This window comes from Furipterus horrens, unplaced genomic scaffold (assembly GCF_987537825.1).
Source record: "Furipterus horrens unplaced genomic scaffold, mFurHor1.1.pri manual_scaffold_11, whole genome shotgun sequence".
Classification (NCBI taxonomy): domain Eukaryota; kingdom Metazoa; phylum Chordata; class Mammalia; order Chiroptera; family Furipteridae; genus Furipterus; species Furipterus horrens.
In genome coordinates, this window is record NW_028327181.1 from 56,867,858 (window position 1) to 56,880,559 (window position 12,702).

At 37.0% G+C, this 12,702-nt stretch overlaps 1 protein-coding gene across 1 annotated transcript in view; it reads right to left on the reverse strand.

Moving 5' to 3' along the window:
- KIAA0753 (KIAA0753 ortholog) overlaps positions 1-12,702 on the reverse strand; it is a 57,720-nt gene that overhangs the window by 27,184 nt on the left and 17,834 nt on the right. The window contains exon 8 of the mRNA XM_090292893.1: positions 317-549. Within this exon, the coding sequence (XP_090149019.1) occupies positions 317-549 (233 nt within the window). The remainder of the gene's footprint in view (positions 1-316; positions 550-12,702) is intronic.

Consider the following 12,702-nt stretch of genomic DNA (forward strand, 5'->3'; position numbering starts at 1 on the left):
AAGTAGAAAAAACCTGAATTTTAAAACGGCCTGCCTGATTAAGACTATGCTATCAAATAAGCTAGGATTTTAGCAAACCAGAACAAGAAAGAATGCCCTGTCCTAGCAACAATATTAAAAATTGCCATTTTTGTTGAAAAATAAAAACAACCTAGAGCTGGACTAATAAGTCAGCTTACTTTAGATAGCTGGACCCAAGTGCTCTGGCATTCAAGTGTCTGAGAACACAAAGCCTGGCTCTGCCCCTCAGCAGCCTACATGATGCTGGACGGTGTCAGGTTAGTGCAAACGGGTCCAAAGAGACGTGATTTCATACTTGCTGCAGTCTGGCTGGTGCCAGGGCATCCTTCTTCCTAAATGGCACATTTTCAGGCACAGGCTTTTTTCCCGCCGCTTTGGTTTTCGCCAGGGCTAATGCCTCTTCTTTGGAGCCTGCATTTTGGTCTAGAATAGATGGAGCTTCCTCTGGAAGGATATCTGCGTCTAATACATCAAGCTCATTCTCCAACCTCTGGGTCTGTGGAAGCTCTGTATCAGGTTGAGACTTACCTATATGGAAGATTTCAAAAGGACAAACTGAGGAAAATTTTATTCAAATCAAGTGGGTGAGAATGATTATCTATAGATAGATAGGCTCCAAATATCTGTTCTTGCCCTGTTAACAACCAAGGTGTTCTGTAGCCAAAGTTCCTCCTCACCCTAAGACGTCTACTGCACTGCGACAGGAGGAACCCAAGGTCTTGGTTGACTTGTGAATCTCACCTCCCACATTCACTCATGCACCTGGTCCCTTTGACCCCTGTTCTAAAACATCTCTTGTACTTATCTCTGTCCGTCCTTCCCTCCACGGTCAGGCTTGCAAAACCTTGAGACCGTAAGAACAGGGTCCCCTAACTGACCCCTTGTTTATCTTCCCTCACACTTTCACCTGGCTACCAAAGTCGTTTTTTCTAAAATGTAAATATTTAAATGTCACTTCTTGAAACCTTTGATGGCTCCTAATTTGATACAGAATAGAGTCTGAACTCCATACATGACATCCAATCTGCAACGGGAAAGGAAACCAAACTGCGTTTTCTGAGGATGATATAATGCTTTCTTACAGAAAATCAAGAGACTCTACAGACAAGCAATTACAGTTAAGAGAGTTCAGCAAGGTTTCTGGATAAAAAAAGAAAAACATACAAAAAAATCCTTATCATTCCCACACATCAAAATAACGAGAAAAATATAACAGAAAAAAATCCTATTTTCATTAGCAACAAAAACTGTAAGGCACTTAGGAAGAAATCTAACAAAGATATACAAGACTGTTACAGAAAAAAATTCAAAGGTATTTTTAAAGGACATAAAAGAAGGAACATATAAACAAATTATTTTCATAAATAAAATGACTACTGTAAAGATGTCAATTTGCCCCAAAGTAATCTATAATTTTCAATGCAAATTCAATTAAAATTCCAACAGACTTAAAAAAAAAAATCTAAACAGGCTGATCCCAATATTCTATGGAGAGTAAATCCCAAGATAGTCCAAATAACTGTGAAGAACAGTAACGAAGTGTGGAGTGGGGCAGGGGCGGGAGTCCTGTTCTATCACAGACCCGGTGTCCGTGATGAAGCTGGCGTCACCAGGCGGAGTGGCAGCGAGGCAGGAACAGGCAGGAACCAATGAAGCAAAGTGGGTACAACAGAAGCAGCACAAAAATCAGTGCGTGTGAGCTGTGTTCAGTAGGGCTGGGGTTGTTCATACCCATGAGGAACAAAATAAAACGGGATCCTTGCCTCGCACTGAACAGCACTTAGATTCTAAATGGAACTAAGACCTAACTGTGAAAGGAAACCTTTCAAGCTTTTAGAAGAAAATATAGGAAGAACAGGATTATGATATCAGGACAGAAAAAGCTTTCTTAAACTCATATATAATATTAATATATTTACATTTAATTATACTAAACTGCAATTTCCTTTTGACAAAAAAATAAAATAAAATAAAATAAAAACAACATAAAGTAAACAGACAAGCCAGAGTCTGGAAGTAGGGATCTGTACTGCAAATAATTAACATAGGATTATTATGCAGACTATATAAAGAACACCCACAAATCTGTAAGAAAAATAAACAAGCCAATAGAGAAATAGATAAAGGATAGAAACTAGCAATTTAGAAAGAAAAGCTGAACTGTCAATAAAAACATAAAAAGATAATTACCAGTGATCAGAGAAATCCAAATTAAAACGAGATACCAGTTCCCACTCACCAGGTTGTGGGGAAAGCTTTAATGTGAAATAACAAATATAAACAAGGACGTAGAAAAACAGGTACTCTCAGCAAGCTCCTGGAGCAGCAGCGAGCTGGCCCAGCTGCCCGGGAGAGTAACCTGACCGCTCTCACGAAGTCAAAGACTCCCCTACACTGCAGCCCAGCAGTTCCCCTTCCAGGTACATACTCAGCCTAAAGAAACTCGCACGTGTGTGCACAGGAAGAAGAGCAAGGATACACGCTTCATCACTGTTTATAAAAGCAAAAAATTGGAAACAACCCAAACATCCATTAATAAGAGCTGAAAACAGAGTATGGTTTTTTCATATCAGGGGAACCTATACGACAGCTAGATTAATAAAATAGAATTCAGGTATCAATACGAACAAGTTGTGCGCACATAGGTGGGGGGATGGTGTTTACTGTAAGATATCATTTACTTGACACGTAGAGCATATGAAATTCTTTGTATTGCTATGGATAGATACATAGAGAAAAGTATAAAAGCAGAACAGGTCCATATGATGATAATAATAATACAAGTAACCACTGGTGAGGGAAGGAGGGCTATAGAATGGGGAGAGGAATATAAAAGAAACAGCTGCACCTGACTTATTTTCTTTCTAAAAAAATTCAGAGGCAAATAAAGCAAAACTTCGAATTTGTTAAAACCTGGGTAGTGGATACACAGGTGTTTACTATTTTCACCCTTTTTCTGTATGTTTTACATAGTTCATAATAAAAGGAAAACCGTACTTGAGCTACTTTAACAGTAGTAGGTCAAGAGCCAGATTCAGATCCCCCTGCATCACTTCTTTAATCTGATACTTTTTAGGGCCACGGAAGTGACACAGCAAGGAAATAAAAATTGGAAGGAAAGGGTGCTACAGTTAAATCCATGGTCTATAACTTATAATTAACCCTTATGTTTACCTATAGCAAGGCAACTCAGACCTCCAGGTCTGAGGCCTTTTCAATTATGATTTGCATAAACCAACAAGTAAATGTAGTAGCAGTTCCAGGGGCAGCTGAATTTGAGGGGGGACATTGCTGGTAGTGGGGAAAGAACCCCCATCTTGTATCTGGCACGTTATACTAATGCAATGAACCATTACAACTACATTTCAGAAGCCACTAAAGAACTGTATCAGGCAACAATTACCTACATCACAAGATCTAATCAGGCTCACACAAACAAGTATATTCCAGCTGAAAAGGGCAGAGAGAGAGGTCTCCCCCCCCACCCGCAAGAAGCTCCCTTTTTGACTTTCTGAGAGTAAGGGGAGGGGAAGAGAAGACCTCAGGAAGTCAGAATGAAAGAATTGATTGACTCATAAAACAAACAGAAAATGTAACCTTCTGAAATCCAGACCATGAGGGCAAGAAGAAAAACACAAATAAAATAAATAAAAATAAGAGGGCTACCACGTCCTCCCCATGAGCAAATGTATTAAATTCATGAAGTGGCTGACTTCAAACACACCTCAATTTGTATTATGGATGGTAACAATGGCTATTATTAACTCTTACATCTGTACAACACTTTTTCATTTATAATATAATTCACACTGACTCACCATGACACTCAAAGCTGGTGGGACAATGATTACTGTAATTTTCAGGTGAAGAAATAACAGTGTTTTTACTCAAAGTCACAAAGCTTTTGGTCCAGGACTACAGGGACCGTTTATTCTGCTTGGCCAGGGAGTGTGGCCCTGCTCCATAGAAATATATATCCTCCAGATAACTGAAACTTACTTCTTCATGACCACACAGATTCATTATTTTAAAAATTGACACTCATTTTTAAATGGCTTCCCAAGGTGTACTTTCTGTTAGAATATGCCTAACAAAATCTAACCTTTTCTTGAGATTATTATGAACTAAAAACACCACCTTACATTTTTATAGCATTAATAATTACCTAATTTGCTACTTACAACAAAGTCACATAGGATAAGGACTATTGTCCCCATTCTACAGACGAAAAAATTGCGGTTCTGAGAGATTAAGTCATCAACCTGGGGTCACAACGTGGCAGACCTGGGACTAGAAGTGATGTCTTTTTGGTCAACGTTTTTCCCATGGCCATCTGTCTCCTGGCTTCCCTGCATTGGTTCTTGTGGTGAGTTTTGGATTAGCAGGTTTACAACGCCTCTCTCTGAAGCTGGTTCTACGTTTTCACTCATCAGTTATGGTCACCTCTAATCTCCTAGCTCATTTAGGGAACACACTTCTGTATGCAGGTCTGGAAAGGTCTCTGCATTTCCTCCAGACTATCATAAATGAGCCTCCAACACCCAGAACTCAAGCTACTGTTATTTGCTGCTCAGAAGCATTTTCTTATTCAGTACTCTTCTTTACAGAGTCTCTCACTTAAGTGCACAAGGCACTGAGCCGGTCATAAAGGGTACAATGGCAAAGAGACATGAAAGCTGTCCTGAAGGGAAAGACTGGCAAAAGCAGACGCTATATTAGTTCTAACTGCCTACCGATGATGAGAATATCACAATATAGTGAATAAATATGTATTAATAATCCAGTACATTAGTCTTTGTTACATTCACATTCGAGGTGGTGTATTAAGCCACTAAAATTCCACATAATTAGCAGCAGCTTGAGAAGTAAATCAAATGAAAATCAAACTAATATATAATTTTCAAATCAGTAGAAAAAACAAAATGAAACAAAAAAGCCTTAATTAATACAATAAATTACAACAAAGGAAAAAAGAAAATGCTGGCAAATGAAAAACATAAAATAAGGCAGAAAAAAGTTCAAAAGTATTAGTCTCAGTAAATGTAAGCACATTAAACACAGAACTATACCACGGGATTGAAAACACCAAAAATAAACTATTTACAAGGAACTTTCTTAAGATAAAACATCAAAGGAAGACAAAACATAAAGGAATGGAAACTGTAATTCTAAGTAAATGCCAAGCAAGTTAGGTAGATCAAACGATATTAATACCAGACAAAACAGAATCCAAAGTGAATGACATTTAAAAAGACAAAGAGAAAAATTTAATAATAACAACATATAAAATCAACTAAAAAGATTTAACAGCCAGGAATTCTTATGCATCTAACTGCACAATTTCAAAATACACAAAACAAAAATGAGTAAAAATACAATAAGAAATTAAGGCAGTCTCATGTATCAAGAGTTTAACATACTTTTATATCAGTCACCTACAGATCAGTAAATAAAACCAGGAAACTAAAGAAGAAAAAGAAATAAAGATTGAAAAGGAGGAAATAAACCAGTGGCTAATCATAGATGATGCTTATATCCATAGCAAAATAAATAATCTATAGATAAAATTATTAGAAATAAATTAGCTTAGCAAGGTTGCTAGATACAAGACTAATACAGAAAATCAATTGTATGTATATATATCAGCAATATATATTAGACATTAAAATTTTCAAAAGGTATCATTTACAAGAGAATTGAAAACAGTAATACCAGGGAAGAAATCTAACAAAGATGAACAAAATCGCACACACAATAAATTACTGAGAGTATTTAAAGACAACTTAAATAAGTGGAGAGATATATCCTGTTTGCGGACTGGGAAATTCAATATTACAAAGATATCAATTCCTCATCAAAATTCCATAGGTTGGTTTTTATTGCTGCTTTGGGGGGAGTCGGGTAGAGTGGTTTGGGGGAAATTGACAAATTCTGATTCTAAAATTTCTGTGGCCCCAGCCAGTGTGGCTCAGTTGGTTGAAGTGCCATCCCATGCACCAAAAGGTTGGGGGTTCGATTCTCAGTCAGGGCACATGCCTAGGGCTGCAGATTCAATCCCCAGTGTGACACGAATGGATGCTTCTGTCTCCCATCAATGCTTCTCTCTCTCACTCTCCCCCCTTCTTCTCTTTCTAATATCAATAAACATATTTAAATAAAATAAAATAAAATTTATATGGAAACACCAAAGGTCAAGATTAGCTAAGACATTCTGGAAGAAGAGCAGGTGGCAAAGCTCTTCTACTGGCTATCAAGACTTATGATAATTAAGATAGTGAACACTAGCATAAAAACCAATATTAGATCAGTGGAAGAGAACAGGGGCCAAGAAACTGACCCAGATGTATATAGATAAGTCGCTTTACGAGCAAAGTGGTACTATCTGCCACTGTATTTCAACAAATACATAATGCTGGCTCAACTGGAGATCCATTGGGAATAAAACAAATCTTTTTTCCAGGAATTAACATAGAAAATGTCTTTTTAACTTTGGCATAGGGAAAAGCTTCTTAAACAGGATACACACACACACACACAAAAAAGATATAGAAACAAAAATACAGGAAAAGATTATAACATTAGACTACAGTGAAATTAAGAATTCTGTTCATCAAAAGACACCACTGCAACATGTAAAGGCAAGCCATATCTTATTCTAAGATTTTTACAATACAGATAACTGAGAAAGGTTCCATGGGCAGAATACTCCTACAAAGGACTCCTATAAATCAATAAACAGAAAGGAGAGAAAGGAGGGAAGGAAGAGAAAATGAGAAAGTAAAGGACAGAGTGAGAAGGAGAGGGAGGAGGGAGTGGGCAAGAGACTTAAACTTGAATTTCACAGAAGACACATAAATGGCCTATAAATATATGATAAAGTACTCACACCATTACTCATCCAGAAAATGTAAATTAAAACCACAATGAGAGCCTTACACATCAACCAGGCAGCTAAAATTTAAAAAGCTAATAATAACAAGTGCTGACAAGGACGTGTAGTAACTGTTCTCATACACAGTCAGTTGGAATATAAAATGATAAAACTGCTTGGAAAAAAATGTTTCTCTACTACAGTTGAATAAATATATAATCTATGACATAACAGTTGTACTTCTGAGAACATACCCAAGAGAAACAAACACATACATGTACTAAGAGACGTATATAAGTACAATCACAGTACTTTTCTTTATAATTGCCCAAATCTGGAAAAACTCAATAATTAAAACAATAGAATACATTTAAAAATTGTGATATATTCATATAATGGAATATAGCAATGAACATAAACAAACCATAGCTACACAAACAGAATAGATGAATTTCACAAAGTGTTAGGTGAAAGAAGCCAGTCCCTAGAAAATACCTATTATGTAATTCTATTTTTATAAAGTCCTAAATTGGGCAAAACCAAAGCATGGAATAAAATTCAGAATAACAGTTTATTTGGGGGAGCAGGCAGGGGATAGAGACGGGGGGAGGAGGGCACAGGGGAATTTCTTAGTACTCATAATGTTCTCTTTTCTGACTTGTGTAGTGACCATTGACATTTGTTTTCTGATCATTTAGTTGTAAATTTACATTGTGTGTACTCTTCTATGTGTACATTCTACTTTAATAAAAATAGAAAACAAATTTACTGGATTTGTTCACACTGATATAAACAGCACATTAAAAGATTCAGTATTAAAAAGTTTAAAACACTATCAACGTATGTATCTATCAGTTTAAGAAAAAAGAGAAAAAGAAAATCTCTTAGCAAAACAGGAACAGAAGAAAATTTCCATAACTTCATATGCAGATCTGCCAAAATTGAAAGGTAAGCTCATATATAAAGAAGAATTCCAAGAGCACCCAGGATGGCATCAGAGTAGGTGGAACCTATAGTCACCTCTCCCAGGACCAAACCAGAATTACACCTAACTTATAAAACAATCAGCCTAAACAACCAACTGCAGACTAGCTGAACAGAAGTCCTATAACCCGGGATTTACAGAAGAAGCCACACTGAGCCTGGTAGGAGGGCAGAGTCACAAAAAGAGCTGGCCCAGCCCCCATGTGCAGCAGCTAAGAATCCAGAGGTACATCTCAGCTGCTCCAAGGTCCCGTGAGGAGTGAAGGGTCTTAACCCCACAATGGGCTCCCCAGCCTAGAGCACCAGTGGGGAAGAGGAGCCCACATAACATCTGGTTGTGAAAATCAGTGGGGATTCTGTCAGCCAGGGAGAGAAAGGGGTCTGCTGGAAACCCAAGCACCCTCTTAAAGGGTTAGCAGACAAAATTTCGTTTGTGGCCACTCACTCTGGGCTCTGGAAAAGACAGGGCAGATTAGAACGAACTGAAGTGGTGTGAGGATAGACTGGGTCGTGTGGCTTCCACGAGACAGTTGAGGCGTAGCTTCCAAAGTCCCTGTGCTGCCCACAGAGGCCATCTTTCGGGAGTGAAGGACTCCCCTCTACACGGCTTCAGCCGGGGGGAACGCACCAGCCCCACCCTCCCTGTGTCCTACCTGCGGAGCTCCTGTCCTGGGCAGGAAGCCTGGGCCAACGGTGCAGACTTCCTTGAGTAACTCTTAAGGAGGTCCAAGCTCCACAAATGGCACACCCAAAGTGAGATTTTTGCAGGCACCAGACCCTGCTGGGGCAAATTCCACTTCTTGGAGTCAGCCCCTGCCCAGCAGCTTGTACACTGTCTCTAAGGTTAATCCTCACAGTCAGCCAATCTGATGGTCAGCCCCACCCACAGACAACCCACCAGCAATCAAGACTCAACTATAATAGGAGTGTTCTCATAACCCACACGGGGGATGTTCCTGGACCACCCAGCTCAGGTGATCAGGGAGACTGCGCCACTGAGCCCCATAGGACACCTACTACAAAGGCCACCATATCAAGACTGGGAGACACATCTAATACAGTGATCCCTCACTTATCACAGGTATAACGTTCTAGACACCCCCGCGATAGGTGAAAATCCACGAAGTAGGAACCTTACATTTATTTTAGTATTTACTGCACAGTACCGCAAAATCCCATAATATAGTGAAAAATCTGCAAAAAAAATTAAATATAATATTTTTAAAAATCCTGCGATACAGTGAGGCCACGATAAGTGAACCATGATATAGAGAGGGACTACTGTATACAGAAACAACTACAGAAAGGCATCCAGAATGGAGAGACAAAGAAACACGCCCCAAATGGATGAAAAGGGAAAATCCCCAGGAAAAAAAAAGAAAACCTAAATGTAATGGAGGCAAACAATGTATCAGATACAGAGAGATTGAGAGCCCATCTGAAAAAGTAATGACTGAAAACTTCCCTAACCAGGTGAAGACACATAAGTCCAGAAACCACAGAGTCCCAAACAAGATGAACCCAAAGAGGCCCACACCAAGACACATCATAATTAAAATGCCAAAGGTTAAAGACAAAGAGAGAATTTTAAAAGCAAGAGAAAGACAGTTAAGTTACCTACAAAGGAGTTCCCTTAAGACAGACAGTTGATGTCTCAACAGAAACATTTCATGCCAGAAAAGACTGGCACGAAATATTCAACGTGATAAAAAATGAGGACCTACATCCAAGACGACGCTACCCACCAAGGGAATCATTTATAATTGAGGGAGAAATAAGAGCTTCCCAGACAAGAAAAAGCTAAAAGGAGTTCATTACCATCAAACCAGTATTATAAGAAATGTTAAAGGAACTTCTTTAAGAAGAAAGAGGAACACAATCACAAAGAATAAAATGGCAATAAATACGTACCTATCAATAATCACTTTATATGGAATAAATGTTCCATTCAAAAGACATAGAAAACAAGGCCCATATATATGTTGTCTACAAGGGACCCACCTCAAAACAAAAGACACACACAAACTGAAAGTAAAAAAATGGAAAAAGATATTTCATGCAAATGGGAGCAAACAAACAAAAACAGCTGGGGTAGCAATACTTATATCAGATAGAACAGACTTTAAAACAAAGGGTATAATAAGAGAGAAAGAAGGACACTACATAACTATAAGGGAATCCATCCAACAAGAGGATATATAACCTTAGTAAACATTTATGCACCCAACATAGAAGCACCTAAATATATAACGCAAATCTTGATGGACATAAAGGGAGAGACTGACAGTAGTACAGTCATAGCTGGGGATTTGAACACCACATTGACATCAGTGGATAAATCTTCCAGACAGAAAATCAACAAGGAAACAGCAGCCTTAAATGACTCACTAGACCAGATGGATTTAATTGATATTTTCATAGCATTTCACCCAAAAGCAGCAGAATATACATTCTTTTCAAGACTACATGGGACATTTTCCAGGATAGATATGTTAGGCCACAAAACAAGTCTCAATAAAATTAAGAAGACCGAAATCATATCAAGCATCTTTTCTAACTACAATGATAACCAGACTACAAACCAATGACAGGAAAGAAACTTTTTAAAAACACAAAAACACATGGAGACTAAATAACGTGTTATTAAACATGTTACTAAACAATGAATGCGTTAACAATGAGATCAAGGAAGATTCAAAGATACCTTGAGACAAATGAAAATAAAAACACAACAACCCCAAATCTATGGAACAAAACGAAAGCAGTCCAAAAAGGGGGAAACTCATAGCAATGCAGGCCTACCTCAAGAAACAAGAAAACCCTAAAATAAATCTAACCTTAAAGGAATTAGAAAAAGAATAACAGACAAAGCCCAAAGTGAGTAGAAGGAAGGAATAAATATCAGAGCAAAAAGAAACTAGAGTCTAAAAAAATACTAAATATCAATAAAACCAAGAGCTAGTTCTCTGAAAAGATAAACAAGATTGATAAACCTTTAACTAGTCCGATCAAGAAAATAAGAGAGGACCAAATAAATAAAATCATAAATGAAAGAGAAGTAACAACTGAAACCACAAAAATACAAAGTACTGAAAGAAAATATTACAAACAACTATATGCCAACAAATCAGATAATCTGGAAGAAATAAATTCCTAGAAATATAAAATCTCCCAAAACTGAATCAAGAACAGAAAACCTTAACAGATAAATTACAACCAATGAAACCAAAGCAAGAATCAAAAAACTCCCAACAAACAAAAGTCCTGAACCTGATGGCTTCACAAGTGAATTCTACCAAACAGTCAAAGAACTAACATCTAACCTCCTCAAACTATTCTAAGAAATTCAAGAGGAGAAAAGACTCCCAAACTAATTTTATACTACAAAGAAATAAAATTATAGGCCAAAATCCCTGATGTACACAGATAAAAAATGAACAAAATATTAGCAAACCAAATTTGCAACTTTAAAAAGATCATAAACCATGATCAAGTAGAATTTATTTCTGAAAGGAACTGTTGGTACAATGTCTGCAGATCAAGTAACAAGATATATCATATAAACAAAATGAAGGATAATAATTGTATGATAAATCAATAGATTCAGAAAGAGCATTCGACAAAATCCAGCACCACTTATGATAAAAACTCCCAGCAAAGTGGAAATAGAGGGAACATACCTCAACAGAATAAAGGCCATCTATGACAAACACAGACCTAACATCATACTCAACCAGAAAAAACTAGTAAGAGTTTTTCCCTGAAGATCAGGAGCAAGACAGGGATATCCTCTTTTACCACTCTTAGTCAACACAGTACTTAAGTCTTGGTCACAGCAATTAGACAAGAAGAAGAAATAAAAGACATGTAAACTGGAAAGGAAGAAGTAAAACTGTCATTATTTATATGACATGATACTGTATATAGAGAACCCTAAGGATTCCACCAATAAAACTAGAAATGATAAATGAGTTCAGTAAAGTATCAGGATACAAAATAAGTATTCAGAAAACAGTTTCATTTTATACACCAATAATAAACTATCAGAAAGGGAAATCAAGAAAACAATCCCATTCACAACTGCTTCAAAAAGAATAAAACACCTAGAAATAAAGTATAGGATATAAAATACCTGTACTTGGAAAACTATACTACGCTAAAGAAAGAAACTGACAAAAATATGAATAAGTGGAAGCACATACCATGTTCATGGATAGAAGAATTAATAGCATTAAAATGTCCATACTACCCAAAGCAGTCTATAGATTTGATGCAATTCCTATCAAGATACCAATGATATATTTCACAGAACTAGAACAAATATTTCAAAAATTTATATGGAACCACAAAAGACCCCAACAGTGATCTTGAGAAAGAAGAACAGAGTTGGAGGAATCATGCTACCAAATATGAAACTATACTTTAAGGCTACAGTAATCCAAACATCATGGTACTGGCATAAAAACAAATGGTCAATTAACATTTGATAAAGAAGGCAAGAGCATACAATGGGGTAAAGACAGTCTATTCAATAAATGGCATTTGGAAAAATTGGACAGATACATGCAAAAAAATGAAACTAGATCAACTTTTTATACCAATACAAAAATAAACTCAAAATGAGTTTAAATACTTAAATGTAAGACTCAAACCGTAAAACTCCTAGAAGAACATATAGGCAGTAAAATCTCTGACATTTCTCTTAGCAACATTTTTTTCTGATAATATTTCCTCAAGCAAGGGAAACAAAAGAAAAAATAAAAAAATAGAACTATAGCAAACTAAAAAGTTTTTGCACAGCAAGGGAAACCATCAACAAAATATTT